The sequence below is a fragment of the Haliotis rufescens genome, unplaced genomic scaffold (genome assembly GCF_023055435.1).
Source record: "Haliotis rufescens isolate VD_foot unplaced genomic scaffold, xgHalRufe1.0.p SCAF_19, whole genome shotgun sequence".
Classification (NCBI taxonomy): domain Eukaryota; kingdom Metazoa; phylum Mollusca; class Gastropoda; order Lepetellida; family Haliotidae; genus Haliotis; species Haliotis rufescens.
The window spans coordinates 20,444,399-20,467,025 of NW_025963879.1; the positions used below are offsets into that span (position 1 = coordinate 20,444,399).

At 39.6% G+C, this 22,627-nt stretch overlaps 1 protein-coding gene across 1 annotated transcript; it reads left to right on the forward strand.

Annotated features, from left to right (window-relative positions):
* The first annotated feature begins 1,136 nt into the window (after nt 1-1,136).
* Nucleotides 1,137-16,317, forward strand: LOC124112834 (sodium- and chloride-dependent glycine transporter 1-like). The gene is made up of 13 exons (XM_046472993.2): nt 1,137-1,247; nt 1,976-2,164; nt 3,398-3,503; nt 6,211-6,343; nt 7,173-7,307; nt 8,765-8,868; nt 9,843-9,967; nt 10,594-10,706; nt 11,148-11,276; nt 11,483-11,582; nt 12,906-13,006; nt 14,241-14,408; nt 15,349-16,317. The coding sequence occupies exons 1-13, from the start codon at nt 1,148-1,150 to the stop codon at nt 15,475-15,477; spliced, it is 1,632 nt and encodes a 543-aa protein (XP_046328949.2). The 5' UTR covers nt 1,137-1,147; the 3' UTR covers nt 15,478-16,317.
* Nucleotides 16,318-22,627: the final 6,310 nt, after the last annotated feature.

A 22,627-nucleotide genomic window follows, 5' to 3' on the forward strand; every position in this document is an offset into this window, starting at 1 on the left:
AAATGGAACAAAATTACTTGTTTCTCCGTCAACGTGTTTGTAACAAGTTCTTATCGATACAAATTAGCCAGTGCATAACGAACAATATGTTCTTGACGAGTTGAAATGATGATTCTTTGTGCGTCTGGAAACTGATGCTTTATGAATTAACAGTTCTTCCGCTGGCCTATATGTTAGTGATTACAGATTAACGCTACTGTTTGCAGTATTCAAGTCATGTCATAATATACAAATGCACCGGAGTAACGAAAACGAATTCGAATCTGGGTGTTATGATGATCAAAAGCATGAACCACGATGCAATCTCTGCGAGCTATTTTTGACGAATGCAAATACAAACTGTTTATACCTGTATCAGAGAGAAGCCTCCCTTTACTCCAATCACACTGAAACTCCTAATACGTATATATTTCTTTTGTTTTCGCAGATGGATTTTCCTGGGAAAGAAGGGCGACGAGCAGCTGAAGTGGTCCCTATTTCGGATTCAGGCGACAACAACCATTCTAACAGCGATGAGGAGGAAGAAAGCCGCGGAACATGGGGATCTCAGATCGATTATCTGCTGTCTATTATTGGCTATTCCGTTGGCCCTTCAAACCTGTTGCGTTTTCAATACCTCTGCATCGTAAACGGTGGAGGTAACATAAGAATTATTATGATACGGTTTAAAGCGAATCATTATAACATACGTGACTACAAAGTGAGAGGCCAAAGGACATGTACATGAGGCATGTGACCCGTGAAGATCCGGGGAAGAATAGGTCTTCAGCAACCCATGCTTGCCGTAAAACGCGACTATGCTTGTCGTAAGAGGTGACTAACGGGATCGGGTGGTCAGGCTCGCTGACTTGATTGATGCATATCATCGAATCCCAATTGCACTGATCGATGCTCATGATATCAATCACTGGATTGTCTGGTCCAGACTCGATTATTTACAGACCGCCGTCATATAGCTGGAGTATTGCTGAGTGCGGCGTAAAACAAACAAACAAACAAACATGAGAGAGGTGTCTGCCAGCAGGAAGAAGAGATCATGTTCGCCAAATTAGATTTCTTTTATGTTTATTATACGTGTTATACAATTATTTTTGCCACTGCTTTGTTGTGTCTAGGCGCATTCGTAATCCCCTACTTCGTGTGTCTGATGCTTTGCGGGCTCCCTGTGTTTTTCCTTGAAGCTGCCTTTGGTCAATTTTATGGGAAAAGCGCAGCCCATGTATGGAGCGTATGTCCTTTAATGAAAGGTATGCTTCTATATGATGCTCTGGTAGACTACGGAATAACAACTTTGCTTACATAGTGGTCTTCCAGTTAATTATGTTAGTTATGGTGATTATTTTTTACATATAACAGGCATAAGATACTTATGTCCAGAAAATGAACATGCTTGTTTACCTGAACAAAAAAAACGTACAAATCTGTCAAGGTCAAGGTCTTTGATTATTCAGCATGCTGGATTGTTTTTCTGTTTTGTTATCATCACTATTTGATAATGATTCATAATCACATGCTCATGATACAGTTGGAATCGTAAGTCGACTCTGCTTTTGGCAGAGATTTTTATGTCGCTTTTATGTCGAGCTGTAGGTTTTCAAACAGCAGGAGCCACTGATTGTCACACACTTTTGGGGAAATCAAATGTTTACATTTTGTGATTGATTAAAAAAGTTAGAAATAGAAAAAAAAATTAACAGATAGAAAAATTAAACTCGTCTCGACATTTTCTGTCAACACATGTGGTATCGTAAATGCATATGATGTATTAGACATCACCTTCTCTGACCCGTAGACGCGGTATTGAGGAGCCGTTGTCCGCAGTTGTTTTCGATGGGTCATGTAAATGGATAAAAATGGTTATTTTATGTCAGTTCCGCCAAATGTCTTTTGATAGAGTTTGTGTTTTGGTCAGATATTTCAGGGAATATATGACCCTGTAAATGGACAGATAAAGGTTTTTTCATGTTCATGTCAGGTCTTGGAATCGGCATGCTGTTTATGTCTGGTGGTTCTACGGTTTACCTTACTGTTAACTGTGCTTGGATGACGTACTACACTGTCACATCCTGCAGCGCTGTCCTTCCCTGGGCAGACTGTGGTCACTCCTGGAATACCGATGCCTGTGTTAGACGTGTTGAAGTGTTGACACAAAGGCCCACTGAACGTATGACATAAGCAATGTGCGGTAACAAAATACATTTTGAAATTATCATCATGTCAAGTCCTGTTACACTAGACCGCCTCCGTGGTCTAGTGGTAGAGCGTCCGCCCGGAGGGCGGAAAGTCCGGGGTTCGATCCCCGACCGCGTCATACCAAAAGACGTTAAAAGATGGTACTTGTTGTTACCCTTTCTGGCGCTCGGCATTAAGGGGCTAAAACTGGTCGGCTCGGAGTCAGTATACTGTGTCTGAGTGGGGTATGCATGTTAATCTGCGGCATGGTATCTCAATGAGCTAGCACTATAAATCGGCATCAGTCCGGACTAGTACAAGCAGCCACACACACACACGTACATGCACGTCGCTATATAAGTGAAATAATCTTGGACGCGACGTTAAACCCCATTTCACCTCACCTCACCTGTTACACTATTAGCCATGACAAGAGATTGGAATATGTGTATGTTCTTACGTACATGAAACACTACATTGGAAAGTTTGGGAACGGTGTGCAGAATTAAGACCCTTTGGCAAGCGAGAATCCTATGATCGTTGGTGCAATTTCCAGGTTCGCTTTGATTACGATTCTTGGTTTGCCAGCACACTGCCAGTGCTCGCAGGTTTCAGCAAAGTGGTAAACATCATTGGGGCTTTTCTTCCAGATTGAAGTGACACACTGTTATATAACTTACATACTATCCGTACCCGTGAAGATCCGGGTTAGACTTGGTCTTCAACAACCTATGCTTGTCGTAAGAGGCGCCTATGCTTATAAGAGGGATCGGGTAGTCAGGCTTGTTGACCTGGTTGATGTATGTCATCGTATCCGAATTGCGTGGGTCGATGCTCATGATGTCAATCACTGGATTGTCTAGTCCAGCCTAGAATATTTTACAGACTGCCGTCATATAGCTGGAATAGATTGCAGCGTTAAACAACAAACAAACAAACAACCCGCTCTCTCACTCACTGGGAAGTGGGGATGGGTTTGAGCTGACGTGACCAGCACAAGCATTTCATTTCTGAAAGTGACATTCTCTATAAATATTAAGATATACCTTTCTTGTATACCAGAATATAATACACAAAGGCTCATGCATTAAAAGAAGTTTGTATTTAGAAATGTATCATCCATATTGATGATTAGATATTGCAAAACGTACTCAAAACTGTTAATTGGTGACACATGCTACTCGGTTTTCAATCCAGTGTTAGTTTATCTTCCTTTCATATCCAGACAACAAGTCATCCCTCCTGCCAAAAAATGGCACCAGAGAGCTTGGTGAACGTGCATGGTTGAGAAACGACTCATTATCTCAGACGGCAGCAGAAGAATTCTGGCAGTATGTATACAGATATAAATGCATGCATTACATGCTATTTGGCCCGTGAAGATCCGGGTTAGAATAGGTCTTCATCAACCCATGCTTGCCGTAAAAGGCGACTATGATTGTCATAAGAGGCGACTAACGGGATCGGGTGGTCAGGCTCACTGACTTGGTTGATGCATGTCATCGATCCCAACTGCGTTGATCGATGCTCATGTTGTCAATCACTGGATTGTCTGGTCTAGACTCGATTATTTACAGACCGCCGTCATATAGCTGGGATATTGCTGAGTGCGGCGTTAAACAACAAACAAACAACATGCCAGTCGTTGCTGACAAAACTCTGATACTTATTAAGTGGGTGTAATCTGTCATTTTGAATAAGTGCATGAACTGTGGTAGTTTCGTGGAATGTCTAGTGACTTGATCTGGCGTATGTCTGTCCATCCCGCCCGGGAGTCCATTGTGGTCGTTGATATATTCTCATTTCTCAGGCCTTTGTTATTGAAACATGTGTGGGTGGTTGCAATAACAGCCAGCGTCTCATATTTGAATCATTGGGGAATTAAAATACATTATGTATGCGGCATATGGAAAAAAATTGATAAATGTTGCCAATTTACACGTGATACCATTTCTAATGGTTTCCTTTGACACAACTTTGACCTGGACATTTACCATTGTACAAATGTAAATTTGTTCCACGGGAAATTATTAATGTATCCCTGTTCAAACTGTAGACAGAGTACGAATGCCTGTTATGTGTTATGTAGAAAACTCTTGGCGTGTTCATATTTCCTGGGAGCACGGGTGGCCCAGTCGTCTAAGGCGCCGCGATTCGCGGTGCAGAGTTGCGTCCCTTGGGCACACCAGAAACCTATGATTGTGGGTTCGAATCCCGGTTCGCCCAGTAATGTTTTAAGGTTTGTCAGCACCATTCCCGTGCTCGTGGGTTTCACCGAAGTGGTAAATGTCTGAGACCTGCATCACTTCGGGCTTTCCTCCCACATTAAGCTGACACGCTGTGATATAACTGGAATACTGTTAAAAGCGGCGTTAAAACCAACTCACTCACTCTTATTTCCTGTGATGACCTTATAATCGAATGTTCTGGAATAGGATCAAGTGTATGACCTTCACATCATGAGGTTTTATTTCTTTCTATTTTATCAAGATCTTCTTAAGAAACACTGATAATATCTACAACCACTTCCATGATGTTGGATTGGCAGTATCCACATGTAGTGTTCACTGATACAATATAACATATTTTATTTATTACCCACGTGGTGAAGATACAGGTGGTAAGATACTAAATCCGTACCTCACACGTGTGTCGTACAAGATTGACCTTGTTTTATTCGTTTTGATTAGATAACCGTGACCTCTGTCATACCGGGACTACTTTTTTCATTCATAAAAAATCGCGAGACGTCATTCATTTGGCAACTACAAGGCAGAACTGAAGCAATCTCATGTGAGCGAGGGATATTAACAAACACTTCATTAAACCAAACAAGATAGTCACACGCATCAAATTCTGTTTGCATTATATAAGTTATGCATTGAGCTTCCACAGACATTACATAATCGAGCTATATCCATTTACAATGTTCGACTACCGTTCAATAGATCGAGGGTCCACATGAGCGTGACGCACCCGACTACTTTCGCAACTTTCAATTTGATTTAACGTAAAAGGATAAGCGTGGTGAAATGAAGTCAGTTTAATCTATCTGGACAGATATCTAGACTTGCTTGGGATGATCCGGTTGTGCCATCAGTGTCCTCTTCGAAGCGTATTTTGTGGCACTGTTTCGGGAGTTGTTTGTTCACGACTGCACAACCAGATCACTCAAAGTGAACATTTCCGATACAAATCATTCGAAAGCTCCGTAGAAGTGTGCCTGATTTCTGATTATGTGGCCTAAAATATCCCAAAAGGTGAACAATGACATTCCCTATCTCTGGCGTAAAACGCTGAGTAGGTCAGGGTTGTCTTTTCTTATTCCGGTGGTGACCTTGCCCTTCGTTCGAAGCTGTCGCTGAAGACAAGCAGACTTAGCGTGTTGATTTTCACGTCTTCAGTAAAGGGTGGTACAGTAAACATGAATGTCTTTGATTTCCCTCTTCCAAAATGGTACGGACATGATATAAATTCAAATGATAAATCAAGGAAACCGAACCATCTTGAATGCACAGACCCCGGCAGTGCGAGTGCCCGACTGTTGGTCCGATATTCAAAGCGCGGCGCTTATGTGACTTTTCAAAATTTTCTTATAGGTGTCCTGCGTACTAACACCATGGCGCTTGAATTCTCATAAGTTGAAGAAATTCTTCCAAAGGATCTTGAGCGTCGGTGCTGTTATGTTTGCAAACACAATTGCAGGCGCATGTTGTTAATGCGTATGCATAGGAATGTAAACAATGCCCATATTTGGGCATATATCAATATTCATGCACAACCAGATTTTGCAACTGGTTTCAGTTTGGTCTGTCAACGAACAAAAGTTGTTATGTATTTACACTAACATACATATTTAACGTGGGTAATAAATAAAATACCACACTCATTCTCGTTAGATACCATTTTTACGTAACTCGTGAACTTTCTATGTTATCTGACCTCGCTTTCGCTCGGTCAGATACCATAGAAAGTCCACTCGTTTCGTAAAAATGGTATCTAACGAGAATGAGTGTAGTATTCTCTATATATATTCAGGAACAAGGTCCTTGGCCTAAGTTCTGGATTGGATCAACTGGGGAGTATCCAGTGGGAATTGGCCTTGTGTCTCTCAGCTTCCTACATTCTTATATTCGTCTGCATTATGAAGGGTGTAATGTCCGTCGGAAAGGTAAGCATTAACTATCAATATGTTTGAAAAATGTATTTGGTACGTGTACGTTTGCTTTGAAGAGCTGTGATATATCACTGAAGAGTTTCGTTACCAGTGCGGAGTTATAATGATTCCTTTCCCTGTTAACTTCATTCCTGTGAATGTCAACTTATGAACCCAGATGCAGTTGCCCTTTTTTCATCAAAGGGTTATTTAATTATTTTAACATGAAAATCTTTATACGTTACATAATATAACACCACGATATATATATCTTGAGTAAAACTTTAGTTATACAGCTCAACTTTGGACTTTTGTATTTTATCTATCTATCTATCTATCTATCTATCTATCTATCTTATTTAATGTGCTTTTAAGTATTATACAAATGTTTCATACCGTTCTGTCCTGTTTCGCACTCGCTGAGTAAGTACTGCGAAGCAAAAGAACTCTTGGCGTAAAGCAGTTTTGGGGATACTAGGCGTTCCGTGTGAAATAATTAGTTTTGATTGTTCCTGTTGTCTATACTTATTTCATGTTTGCCAAATTGAAGGTGAGGTGATGTTAAGGGGGGTTTAACATCGCATTCAAGATGATAGCACTTATATAGCAACGTGCATGCATGTGCATGTGTGTGTGTGTGTGTGTGTGTGTGTGTGTGTGTGTGTGTGTGCGTGTGCGTGTGTGTGTGTGTGTGTGTTTCTGCGTGTGTGTGCTCTCCGGGTAGACGCTAGACCATGAAGGCGGTCTGAATTTCATGTGAGGGATGAGGCATGAAAACATATGTTATCACTCATGAGTGTTGGTGTGTTAAATATATACGAACATTTCCACTGTTTTCTCTCAGGTAGTTTACGTGACAGCGACACTGCCATACATTTTCCTCACCGTCCTGCTTATCCGTGGTTTAACCTTACCTGGAGGACTTAAAGGCGCTCTGTTTTTCATCACCCCAGATTTCAGCAAACTCCTGCATATACAGGTGAATAAATAATAGTGTGGTGGGAATATTTATCCTTTATCTATGGCTTTATGATATGAAATTGGAAACTGACATCATTTCTCGTAAATAATAATTCTTTGAGAAACCTGAAAACCGTTGTTCCTTTAATCAACTCATAATAATAAATTCGATACAATGTCATCATAAACAGATCTTTAGAAGCGCTCGCTACCGCTACACAAAGATCTGAGACCATCCAATTTCAGGTCACGTGAGAACGGCCATTCGCAAACTTTGACCGATCAATGCACACACGATGTCGACATTAGCCAATCAGAAAGCAACTTTCTAGATGCTTACGGCACTAGTTTCAACCCATTCCAGACTACACTTAAATTCAAATTTTGAAAACTGAACAAAAGACCATTCTGGAATGTCAAACCGATTAGCCGAGATTGTATGGTAAAATTCAATGTCAGTATAAAATACATTATCAGTGGTAACAGCAATGAAGTAAGTGATAACATTCACCTAGCAGCAACAGTGGAATCTCCAGGCCTTTCAGGAAACCTACACTAACCCATCAATTCATTCGCGAGCTTTACACGAGCTTAAATTACCTGCTTTTCTTTTTCATTAACATTTTACTGATCAATCAAACGAGATAAGGAAAATGAAAATGGGTAAGGGATGTAACGCGTATTGCCTAGAAACCAAAGCCACCACCAGTTTTAATTGACATAAAGACATCTTTTCCATCAAAAAGATTTTTTAGGGCTTCCTCTTGCGTGTGTCTGTATTTCAATGTTGAATTTCTCGCAAACTCTAGCGTCATCAATGGTGCTGGCCGCCATGGTGTTGATATCGAAAACCCAACGTGGAGGCTGTTTTGTAACTAGTATTCTGATTGATACGTTAGACTTAGTAGCGTAGCCTATCAAATTGGCTTACGTTAAATCAAGGGCGGGTAATTTGAGATTGCGAGAACCACGGGAATGGATCCAGGGGTTTGTGTAGGTTTACCGAAATATGAGCCCCTGAGCTATAGAGGATGCAACAGTGTTAAAGGTTACAACATATACCTAGGCTGGATATTCAGGGTGAATACACAACCGTTGGTCTTGATGTAATGTGAGATGAGAGAGGCGCGCCCTTGCTCCCCTCATATAGTCTAAATACCTTCTAGGAGGTTATATACTGTGCTTCGTCTAGCTGTTCTAGAAGATACCAGATTACGCTTGACTCCAACAGCATCTAGATATAATAACTTCCACACCACTACTTACATTAGATAGCACAACATTTCTGACAACTTACCATTGTCAAAACACAAAGCTATGACTTCTACGAAATCTCAACAGAAACAAATGTAATGCAATTACAACATTATTTAACAATAAATTACATTGTCACATAACAGAATTGAGATCTGATTTAAATGAAATTGAAATTCGACATGATTTTGAGAATGTCTGAATTCCCACCAACTGTTGTAGGTGTGGCTGGAAGCCTGTGTGCAGGTGTTCTTTTCACTCGGCCCGGCGTGGGGAGGCATTATATCACTGGCGAGCTTCAACCCATTTCATGCTAACTGTCTCAGGTGATACATTTCTTTATCCTTTATCCAATCTCTGTTAACACTTATCATATGAGTATCATGACTTCATATGGATATAAAGGTACAGTTGCAAGAACAAATGTCGATGAGAAACCTAACCCTGTTGTTCTCGCATTTGTTCATTTTATACAGATAAAGTACTGTCACAAGTACTTCTTCTGCCGCGAGCAGTCCCCTATCTGTCACGAGTTCCCATACTCAAGTTCCTTGAAATAGGCTGCCGACCCCCTTTGGGCACGCGGTCTATTTAGATGGTGTTAGGGATTCAGCAGTGTGGTATGCATAACGCGGGCGCAAATAAAATCGTATTTGGTACGCATAAGAAACTTTTTTTTCCTTTTTTGTATTTTGTTTTCGATTTTTTTCCAGTAATTTCACTTCACATTGAACCCTTTTCTCAATGCTTTTGAGATTTGTGTTAAGTAGTATTTGGGATTCTTTATAATGTGTATTTACAGAACTACATTATGAACATATTGTAAACCACGTAACCCAATGACAAGCACCATTAGATCAGTGCACTCGATCATAAGGACAGCAAATATAAATGTCAGTGCAAGAGAATAATCAGTCTATATTACCCATTTGGCGTAAAGAGCAAAATAACCGTGAAAATTATCTGAATGGACCACTGAAATCAGCGATGACACCAGGTGTTCACGAAGAGAGTAATCATGTCCTGCCTTCCCTGAAGCACCAACGAATTATCAGCAGCGAAAGAACATAAGATATTATGTGATATTAATTTCATTTGCAGTCTCCCCTTTAGGGGATCGTTTTAATATGGTTATCAATACCCTTAGCTGATAAGACGCCTTCACCAGTTATAGTTAAAGGCTCGCCCAACATATGTACTCCCTCTTCTATTTTCGTCAAATCATTGTGTTTGAGGGTATGCGCATGATGGGATATGTGCTGCTGTTATTGACTTTTCAATATACACCTTGGATTTAAAGGAATTCAATCATCTGTACATTGGTGTGTGGAGGAACAAGCATATTTGCTGGTGTGGTGACATTCTCCGTTCTAGGATTTATTGCTAATGAAGCTGATGTTCCCATCACAGATGTCATATCCTCGGGTATGTGTTTATTTCTGTTGATTTAAAAATGAATTTCACAAGAAATATAACTTTCCATAACCTTAATTATGAAGGCTGTATTCAAACTTTACGTTTATGCAGAATAATTTGATCTCAAAATTAATGTGAGCCACCAGGAGAAAAAGGAACCTTATTGGTGCGAGGATATAATTGTGCTTTGACGTCATAAAGAAAGACATTTGACGTCAACTTACTTCCGTATAAATCGCCATGTGTGCCAACTGTACAAAAATATTCTGTTTCTCTCTCCATAGTTCGTAACATAATAAAAACATTATTAAATTTTCAAAACATTTAATCATACATGTCTACTTTCAATTAATCAGACATTACATCTAAAAACTGAAATCGTTACATACAGAGTTATACGTCTGAAAAGGGACTTTGCAGAAAATGAGTCCAAATGTTTGATACCATGTATCTCTGCAATAAATATGAATTGAAACTTATGAAGTTTGAATTTGTGGTCATAGGAAACTGGACATTAGCATTTAATAAGTCAAAATGTGATTTTCACTCATAAGGTCCCTTATTTCACGGTTGGTCACATTTGATGATTTCCCCATCCACTTGTATGTCCCAAACAATGTTGATTCACTTTCTAGGCCCAGGACTTGGTTTTGTTATTTACCCAGAAGCCTTGGCTCAACTTCCGCTTCCTCAGCTGTGGAGTATCATGTTCTTCATTTTGCTTTTTGTCTTGACACTGGATTCGCTGGTGAGAAAATAAATGACAGGAAGTTGAAACAAGAATATTTTATATTCATTATATCATAAAAAAACCCATCTAATATACATACACAACGACATAAAACAAACACGAATATATAAGTGTGGGATGCTGCAGTATTTGGGTACATAAACCAGATGGGACGTTTATTTTTGTTTTCGGATGTTTCGGGATAAAGAGTGAAAGAGCGCCAAGGAAATTCAGATTATAAAATCATTCATAAAGCACTGTTTGTAAGACTATGTGGACGAGGACCACGATATGTGATTGACATTAACTTTGAACATGGCCATTCTAAGTGTACTGAATACAAATATGATCTGACGTCTGTGAAGTTATCACTATGCAAAATGAAAGAATATCTGACAATGAGCTATCGAAAAGTAAAGGTAACAAACATGATGTTTTATGTTTGATATCGTCCAATAGTTTGCAATGGTGGAAACTGTAATATCGGCCATCATGGATGAATACCCTTTTCTGCTGAAGTGGAGAATGTCTGTCAATGCTGTGTTTTGTACCATATCCTTCCTGCTTGGGCTTATATTCATCACTGAGGTTTGGAACAAAACATTTGTTGAACTTTTTTGTTGCACGGTACACTAATTTGCATTCAGAAGATAAAAGACACATCATGTGCATAACTTGAATAATCTTCTCACGTAAATAAGTCATGAAATTGTATGTATAAATGTTTGTTTCCTGTAATTTGCATATACTCTAAAAAATGTTCTTGAACAAGGTTTAAGGTGATCATTTTTCAGGGCGGAATGTACGTTTTCCAACTGGTTGACTGGTACTTTGGGACCGTGTTCCTCATCTTTGCCGGTTTCTTAGAGTGCATAATTCTGGCATGGGTCTATGGTAAGACTGTGATGGATGTGGGTTCAGTCCAAAACTCAGATGATAGCTTGGCAAAAAATGTACAACATGTGCGTCGACATGTGATGATGTTTAAAATATATATTTTAAAGTTACTGCATTTGGAAATGTGTCCGTGACTAAGTACTCAGATTTTCTGAAGACTCGTATCACGTTTGGTGGGTGAGTGGGTTGAGTGGGTGGGTTGAGTGGGTGGGTGAGTTGGTTGAGTGAGTGAGTGAGCTGGTTTAACGCAGCACTCAACAACATTCCGGGGGCACGGGTGGCCCAGTCGTCTAAGGCGCCGCAATTCGCTGTGCAGAGTTGCGTCGTTTGGGCACGCCAGAAACCTATGATTGTTGGTTCGATTCCCGGTTCGCCCCGATTATGTTTCAAGGTTTGTCAGCACCATACCCGTGCTCGTGGGTTTCACCGAGGTGGTAAACGTCTGAGACCTGCATCGCTTTTTCATCCCACATTAAGCTGACACGCCGTGATATAACTATAATACCGTTAAAAGCGGCGTTAAACCCAACTCAGTCATCCCAAACATCAATCCGGCTGTCATGTGGCCTGTAAGTACGAGTCCAGCCATTCCAGTGATTCATATTATGAGCGGCGATCAACGCCGGTACGACGAAAGGCAATCATCCATGTCACCGAGCCTTACCACCCAATCTATTTAGTCGCCTTATGAGCCCAGCATAGCTGCTAGAGACCATTGCTCACCCGGATTCCCCACTGGTTAACAAGAGTGAGTAACTGGTGTGGGGTTAACGCTGCTTTAAAGAATATTTCAGTTATACAGCAAAGTGTGAGCTTGAAATGAGAGGGAGTCTTAGACGTTTACCACACCCGCGAAACCCACGAACATGGTTATTGTGCTGACAAACCTAGATAGATAATCACCAGTACACAGATTCGAATCGACTGTAACAAGAGAATGAAAACAAACGTGGAATTCAGTAATTTAGTTTTGCACCAAATATATTCATTCAGCAATACCATCAACGTGTAGGACTTGTGGCAAAATAACGAAGATTGACCATCATTTGATCTTTGCACCTTGACCAAATTATTAGAATCGGACAAGTTCATCACTGGATAGTTTCGTAGATACTTAATACAAATACTACTTGTAAGCATGGCGAGGGCTTAAGAGGCTATTCTAGTCTTTTGTTTGACAAATGCAAACTTGTAATGTAATTTACTTGCCAAACTCCAAATCAATTTTCCAGCCCTTTAAATTACATTTTACTTTACCTAGTGTTCCTTACAAAAATGTGCAATCCCTTGGCAAGTGTTTGGTATGTGTTTTCATTTCAGGAGTAAATCGTGTCAGTGCCGATATTGAACTGATGATAGGGAGACCGGCCCCTTTTTTCTTCAGAATCACCTGGTGTTACATCACACCTGCTATGCTTTTGGTGAGGATCACTTACTAAATAATCACTAATAATATCTTCCAGTAGTATTGTTATGGACTGTTTCATATTTTGAAGATAATTTCCTTATACGCCATTCTTATCGTTTCATGATACATTAATATCATGAAGATAATTTCCTGATACGTCTCTCTTATCGTATCATGATACATTGTAAGGAGTCTTTGTATCATGTATGAGGTATGAATACATAAATGTATGTATTTAACACTATCAGAGACAAGACGGATTCAAATGATATTTCAATTTGATTTGTTTAAAAGGCACTGCCCTGAATTGTTTTAGCCTGGTTGCATAAAGGGATGGCCAAGCATTTGTCTGGATATTTTTTTTTTATCTGTTCAATAATACAACCATTTTACGATGCTGCTGCTATATACGTGTAAGCAATTACAGAGGTTGGAGATAAGATGTCGAGAAAGTAATATTTCTCTTACGTGCCGATTCCCAAATTGTAACAATATGTTAAACCAGAAATATGTACGTAAAAGAACGTAGTTTGAAACCAACAAACAACAAACAAATAGTATACAATCAACACATGGTTATAAACAACTGAAAAATAGAAGGCAGAAATTTAATTAGCACTGCTTGGTAATAAGCAATGGACAAATGGAAGTCAGCTGGGTTAATAAGTTTTGAAGGGAAGGGGGAGGGGGAACATAATGCGTCAGATAGATGGTGACACAGAGTAATTAACAAATAAGTCCCAAGCTCAGGCAGATGTGTTTCCTGGTCACGGTTCGTGGCTGGCTCTCCTGATGCCAACGGCTTTTTGTAGTTTCCTTTGACGCCAGTTGTTTTTGGTGGTGGACAAGACTTTGGTAGCCTCCAACATGATGCTAGGGACTTGGTTCTTGATGATGTGTTCCACCATCTCCAGTTAAAACAAGCCATCATCGCCACCCTCACCAGACGTGCCAAATCCATTTGTCATCCTGATGGCCCCAGTAGTGAACTGAACCAACTCAAGCAAACCTTCGCTTCCCTAACTGTTGTCGTCACTTGCTAATGTTTCCATCTTTGTTATCTTATCACTTATGTCGTTTTTACATGTACATATATATGCTCTCTGCATCTTGACATTCATTCACCTGATGAAAGAGAAAGCATATACCCCGAAATGATTAAGACGTTGACATTCATAAAATCTCCCTATTAGGTGTATCACTTCTAAATGCCATTCAAAGGTTTAATATTTACTTTGTCGTTTCAGATAATATTCATCTCCACTCTGGTCCAGTACCAGCCTCCAAAATATGGCACATATGTTTATCCCGACTACTCTGCTTCTATTGGATGGTGTCTAGCATCCATTCCATGCATTCCAGTGTTCCTAATGATGTTTATAGCTATCTACTCGGAGGAAGGGACCATAATTCAGGTACTTCCATTTATGCACATTCTTAATTAGGATTTGATGTTTAACTTAGTATTCTTTGCAGTCATGTAAAGTTAATGACAGGAAATGATGTAAATTCATTTGGGGAGAAGGTTTCAGAACATGTACTTGATTGCACAAAAGGGCGGGGTTAGATAACGCATGCCATCCTAGAACCTATCCACACTATGACATGGAACTGCAGAATTCTTGACGACACCATGAAGACTATCCTAGTGTTTTGATAAAAACATATTCCGCCTAGCAAGCATCTACATGACAGCTAATATGGCTATCCTAGCGGCCTGTATTCAGTTGAGTGTGGACCCGTGAAGAATCCGGGTTAGAATAGGTCTTCAGCAACCCATACTTGCCGTAAAAGGCGACTATGCTTGTGGTAAAAGGCAACTTACGGGATCGGGTGGTCAGGCTCGCTGACTTGGTTGATACATGTCATCGATCCCCATTGCGTGGATCGATATTCCTGCTGACAATCACTGGATTGTCTGGTCCAGACTCGATTATTCACAGACCGCCGTCACATAGCTGGAATATTGCTGAGTGCGGCGTTAAATATCAAACAAACAAACAAAATCAGTTGAGTGTGGTCAGGAAAGTAGTAGCAAAGGGTTATGAGTACACACACAGTACATGTATACATTTTGACCTCCCGATAACCATTTAAAGAGGGTTCAGTGACAAACTTGAGTTACTGCAAACATATCCTACTCAGGAATTCCCCCCAGAGGTGTTTATAGATGAGTCGTCACAAGTAGGAAATATAAACAGTTGAAAATTGCTGATATATTTTTTCAGCACAAAGTAAGTATTTAATATGACCCTAAAATTTCCTTGATTGCAGCCTCGTGAGACTTATTTATTGCAATTTGTTTAGTGTTAATCTACTATGTTCAAGGGAGTATCTTATGCTTATACTTTACAGAGATTCAAGAAATCCCTGAAACCGAACAGTTCCTGGGGCCCTGCCAAATTGATGTTCCGGGAATCATACGTCAACCGACACAGAAACATGTCTGCTGGAGACAACTTAGTTTCAATGACATCCTGTTAACAGCAGTGTCCTGATTACGAATTTCGAATGTACAACTTTTAGTATATAATTTAACCTTTTGGTGAATTATGTATGAACTATTTTGCTTTTCAGAGTATGATAAATGTGCATTCGACAATGCATGCATGCGCATGTATGACTTGTTCCATTTGGGATAGGTGTTGAGAAATATTATCAAGACATATCAAGTCAGTCAAGTAATTTTGAGACAGTACCTGTTTGAATTATATTTGGGGAAACTGAAATAAAACATTTCAATTGGTAGATACCAAGAGGTGTATTACATGTTGATTGGAACATTACGCCCTTTTCAGTCACCCTTAATAGACAGACAGACAGACAGACAATTTATTCAATAAAAGGCCACTGGCCCAAAATACATACATATGCAGGAATACACAAAGCCTGCGCAAAATTACATATTTACAAACAACAAACTTATATAAGGTATAATATGCATCTGAGGAAATAATAGAGATAAAGTTATGCTGAAGGTTAGAGGTAATATATTTATATTAAAGTGCATTACGAAGGGGGCTGTAGGATTCACAAATTAATAATACATGATATTCATTTTCAATAAAGTACTTATTTTTAGACAGACAGAGAGGACAGAGTCTTTCTTCATATGGTGTGGCATGGTATCTTCAAGTATTTACTGCTATTGGAAAGTTACTGCATCTGAAGCGTGATAAAATCCTTTTTAAGTGAGATGGAAGTGGTGAATGTAAGTAATATTCAACATTTAGTAGCGATTTAAAATGTTTATAGGAATAAGAGTCAGATAAACTGTTCACATTTACACTCCAGGTTTGCTGCAAGTTGTCAAATAAGTGTCTGTTTAAACATGGAAATAAAAACATTTTTATCCCCAACTTCTTGTTCTATCCATGCATATCCAAATTCACCCTTAATGCAGTTAATGAACATGTGTATGAGCTCAGAATACAAAAAAGCGATAAAACCCTTTCCAAATGTTGCAGTCTCTGCTGGTCCAGCTGAATGAGGACCAAGGCGGTGGGGTGTGAGACACCTGTTTATTCCCGCTATGTAGTGTGGCTATTCCATGACACTCTGTTATAACAATAAAATAGGCAATATGTATTCCAAAACACATCTATCACATGAATATATAAATCAGTAAAGAAGGCAATATGTATTCCAAAACACATCTATCACATGAATATATAAATCATAAAGAAGTTCATAATAAGTTAATCACATTAACTCATGAACAAATACCTATATATTACCTACCAGCTGAACATTACTGATACTATACGAAACATTTATACACTAGTAATTGAAACAGGCATATAGTATAGTATCAGTAAAATATATACAATATGACATTTGCATCGGACATATTAAGATGAAACAAACTATAACAAAGACATACCCTGTGGGTGACATGGAGCGTAGCTTGGCGCCCAGCCTCTCCAGTAAGTCGTATGCAGTAGCCTTCATGATAAATAACTTTCACATACTATTCACATTGCCGATCATGAATACACAACGCAGACAACATATATATTTCCTAAATAGTATTATGTCCATATTTACAATATTCAGCCATTACACTGAAATCTTCTAACATTCATTATCATAAATCACTAACTATTTACAATATGACAAATATTAGATTACTATAAGTTATTTAATGCAATCAGTAAGATTAATATACTTTTAGACAAAAGACTAAGTTTGGAAAGTAATAATATTAACTAACCTGCGAACTTGTACTGTGGTGACAAATGGTCAGAGGTGTTAAGATGGCAAATGACAGAGATATTCAAAATCACCAATCAAGACAAAGAACTTGCCTTCAGCCCTTTGATCAAGACAGTAAAACAATTAAACTAAAATGGAATAATCCGACTACCCTTAAAACAAGAATGAACTGAACCAATAACCTGATTAAGCTATGAGAGTAATATACCCGAGATAGAGATAGACAGACAACTAATTATGACAAGTGTTGTAAACAAGCAGTAGTCTGTTGAACAACCATTAATACATATATACAAGGCATAATAAAATGTAATTAATAAAATTGTCAAAAATGATTGATTTTATCCCTGTTACATACTTCTCCCCTCCGACTAATGACGCCCTCGTCATGAAAGTTTTCCAGTCACAAGTTCGATTGGAGCATCTGAAGCTTTGTTGGAAAATATCCCCTTAGCTATGAGGCAGCTAAGGAAATCCGCCCGAGAGATCCATTCGTCATTCTTATCTGCAGATACTGCCATGACATAGTCTCCACTGGTCTGCCAACCTGGTCGTACCCTCTGTGACCTACGGAGGGGTTGAGTTGGCAATATCCTCCTCCTACGATTTTCAGACACAGGTCTATCAGGTGGCGATGTTCTGGAAGCTGCATCGGGTGGGGGAGCATTAGGTTCCACTACCTGAACATCTGGAACTTCAACAATGTCTGCTGAGGACCTTGATCCTCTTCCAGAACGGTATCTATATCCACTTCAACCTCGCCTTCATCATCATCATCATCATCTGAACTCTCCTTTGTGGTCAATTCCTCAGGGACTTTCTGGTAAGATGCTCCAGAATGAAGTCTTGACAGCTTGGGTTTTGATCTTATAACTGGTACAGGTGTGTCAGCTGGCGATAATCCACGCATACTCTCAAATCTCAATGTGTTTTCGTACTAGGACGACATTTGATGCCTAAGGACTATATGAGGGTCTCATCAGTCCAGCAGACAGAAGTTGCTGGAGGTGACTGTAGACTTCATCATACATCGCTGGAGGTATTCGGCGATGACGCTGCTTGAATGGGATATCATTGATGATGCGATGTTGTACTGCAGTACTGTGGCCTAAGTCATCATCCCCTTTTGAAAAGATGTCATTAAACTTGGTGATGATGTTCAGTCCTAACTCCAGTTCCTTTTCAGATAGACCTTCTTGTTTAATGTCGATACCTGCACTGTCAGTGGGTTGTAGTGTGGAACAGACCTTGGTTAAGTTCACGTTCCAAATTATCTGGCCAATAATGACGATTTCACTGTTGGCAGGGATGTAAAGCTATTTACAGAATAGGAAAAAATGACAACATCATCAGCAAAGAGAAGGAGCATAACGTGCATTATTTCTTGTGTTACAAATATCCCATGTTGGTAACTATTTTCCAGCTCTATAGCAAGTTCATTTATGAAAACTATAAACAAACCGGACTTCAAACACAGCCATGTTGTTAAACAGTCCGTACGTTCATTATTCACCTTTATACATGTACATGCACTGACTGATGCATACATGATTTTTAAAAGTACAGACATTTTAACATGACACCCTTTAGTAACAAGTAAATACATCATTTTTTTCCTATTAACAAAGTCAAAAGCTTTTTAAAAATCAATAAATACACAATAAAAGCGACCTCTGGTTTTGCACAAATATTTCGAACAAAGAACTTGTAAAACAAACAAATTATCAACAGTAGAGTAGTTAGGTCGGAAACCTGCTTGAGACTCGGACAGTAAATCATTTATTTCCATCCATATTCTCAATCGTTTTTCTATGATTGACGTGAAGATTTTTCCCATAACATTTAGTAGTGAAATGCCTCTATAATTACTTGGTTCACAAACTGACCCAGATTTATATAAAGAAATAATCATACTTATATTCAAAGATTCTGGAAACATGCCCATGTCTAAAATCTTATAGAACAATAACTTCAAGTATGGTGCAAAGAGATCCGATGGTAGTTTTAAGAATTCAGGGGGTATGCCATCCTTACCTGCGACCTTGCCCATACTCAGATTATTGATAGGTCCGAGACCTCGCTTTCAGTTATCTCACCTGACAGGAGTTCATCCGAAAAGGGTAAATCATTACAGTTAGCACATGTATGAGAGAGCAGAAACTCCCCCACAACACGATCAAACTCATCATTATCAGTTCCCTGTAAGGGAATAAGAAGATCTCTAATGTAAATCAGCCAGCTACTTGGAGATATATAACTTCTCAGTGGACGTCTCTGTATGGCCTTTTTCACTGTCTTCCAAAACTGTTGACAATCACTGTGTTTAGCAGCGGTATTGATTTCTTCATTTTGATGTAAGTCGTAGTTAAGTTTCCTTTTGTTTCAACATTTCTTAAAAACGTCTTTGGCTGATATGTACTGCTTTAAGTTTGAATAACACTTACAACTTCTAAATGTATTCAAAAGTCTGTATTTCTCGGACTTCAAAAACACGCTCTCCTTATCAAACCACTGAGGCTGATATCTTTGTCTACCTGAAGACCCTATAGAAACCATAAAAGGTGACTATGCTTGTCGTAAAAGGCGACTAACTGGATCGGGTGGTCAGGCTCGCTGACTTGATTGATGCATGTCATCGATCCCAATTGCGTGGATCGATGCTCATGATATTAATCACTGGATTGTCTGGTCCAGACTCGATTATTTACAGACCGCCGTCATATAGCTGGAATGCTGCTGAGTGCGGCGTTAAACAACAAACCAACCAACCAATTGTGTGGATCGATGCTCATGATGCCAATCACTGGATTGTCTGTCCAGATTCGATTGTTTCACAGACCGCCGTCATATAGCTGGAATATTGCTGAGTGCGGCGTAAAACAACAAATCAACCAACCAACCAATCATCAATGGTGAGTGAGTGAGTTGGGTTTAACGCCGCTTTTAACAGTATTCCAGTTATATCGCGGCGTGTCAGCTTAATGTGGGAGGAAAGCCCGAAGTGATGCAGGTCCCAGACGTTTACCACTTCGGTGAAACCCACGAGCACGGGTATGGTGCTGACAAACCTAGAAACATAATCGGGGCGAACCAGGATTCGAACCCACAATCATAGGTTTCTGGCATGCCCAAGGGACGCAACTCTGCTTAGCGAATCGCGGCGCCTTAGACGACTGGGCCACCCGTGCCCCCCAATCATCAATAGAGCCAATCGAGAACGTGTCTTTCTCACTCTCTCAGTGAAGTCTTCAGTGACAACAAAGTCTTTTTACCTTTGAGATAGCAGTATCAGGAATCATTAATCTTTGAGAAAAGTAATTTAACAAAAACTGGTCTCTGTCCGGATTTAGAACGTAATCTGTGGGCTCTTTCTATGCTCACTGGTTCATCGGATTCGAAGTGAAGTATGCATAAAATCTCTCTCACACAACTTTCACTGTCAGCCCATGTTTCGCCACGCCTATTGGGAAGACCATGGAAAATAAGATTACAACGTCGAGACTGGACCTCCATCTTATCAGTCTTAATTTCCAAATCACACACTTTAGATTTTAATATTTCATTTTCCTCCTCTAAATCTATAAGCCTGCGACTGTAGTCAGACGTGAATGTCTCGGACTTGTCATTGAGCGATGTAATCTGAGCCTGAATCGATCTAAGCGTTATAGCGAGATCAGAGAGGGTGATGACTTGGTTGTCCGAGTTTTCTGTCACAACACACTGACCAGATACATTTTGAGCGGGCAGTCTGGTCTGGATGCGCTCTCCCGATGCTGTAGCTGATTTAGGTGGTCCGGGGTTAGACTCTATATCTCCAGCGTTAAGCAGCAGAGTTTGTGACAGCAGAACTAAGCGGAGACTCACCCGCAAACCGCCAGGTAGCTGTATACCGCGACACACGGAACGGGGTCGCCTACCACGAACGGAGAAACATCCAATTCTTGTCCTCCACAGTTGTATGTCAATGCCCATGATGATACATACGAACGACTGAATCCTTAGCAGCAGGTTATCGATGACATTTCTGCCGCGATCTTCTGTTAGTAGGCCTTACACAGCAAAATCAACAGAGAGCAAAATCAAAACAGCCGCCATTGTGATCACGTGACATGTTCCATGTAAAGCTGGCACGTTCTTGTTGTAGTTGGTATCTTAATAGATGATAAACAAACACGATATAGGCTCCTCAGATCCGATTCCTGTAGCCTCTAACTTAACCTCAACATGTCTCGTATATGGTATAGAGACTCCCAGCCTGCACACTCTATGTCAAGGATATCTTATAAAGGCTCTAAGGGAACATGATTCAAGTATGTGTTATAGAATGACCGTGACAGGATGGAAACTGTCGCCCCCGTATCCAGCAATGATCGGACCTGCACTCTTCCAATAACAATAAGGATGGTCCAGTCCAGAGCATGTTCCGAAGCATATATATAATGAAACAAACTATAACAAAGGCATACCCTGTGGGTGACACGGGAGCGGAGCCTTCGGCCCGAGTGGCGGCCAACCTTTCCAGTAAGTCGTATGCAGTAGCCCACATGATAAATAAGGTTCACATACTATTCACCTTGTTGATCATGAATACACAACGCAGACAACATATTTCCTAAATAGCATTATGTCCATATTTACAATATTTCTGATTATTACATATCAAATAATAGTCATACAGATAAAGCTTACAATATACATTTAGATTGAAATATACATTTACCTTCTTACATACAGTGATCGTAGATGATTGTAGAACGTGCATAAAGTTGAATAAATGTGTGAGTAACCTGGTTAATACCACGTTCAGCAATATCCAGCCATATTACGTTCGGGTTTCAAACATACAAGTCGGTCCAGGAAATCATAACTTAAATTTGGACCTGGCCTAATTTCTGATGTGATGTAACCATTATTCTCTACCCAACAACCTCCTGTAGACAAAGTGCCAAAAGCACGAATATGGATGACAAGAGCAAACTGATATATACAAATTGATATATTTTATGTGTAGTAATGCTACTATTACTACTAATTTATCAGTATATGTGTCTTGAGCAAAAGGATATTGAAGGATCTACGCTGACATTTACATATAACGTATCCGCCAGGCCAGTGTCGAAAAACAAATTCGAGATGTTGAAACTGTTATGTTTTGTAAACCGCCAGATTAACATTGCCACTCTGAATAAAACAAATTAATTGTCTTTTGACATATATTGAAAGGAGTGGAGAGTCTGTCTGAAGAAATCTCGACTTGCATGGAATATGTTGGATAGTTGTACTAACGCTATGTCTCTGAAAATATATTATAAACACGATCGACTATATTTAAATTGAAAAGGAGCCCCATTGAGATGGAAGTTTCAGTCTTAACATGTGGAAAATCTAGACTTGCTTCATTTGGGGCTAAAGCATTATA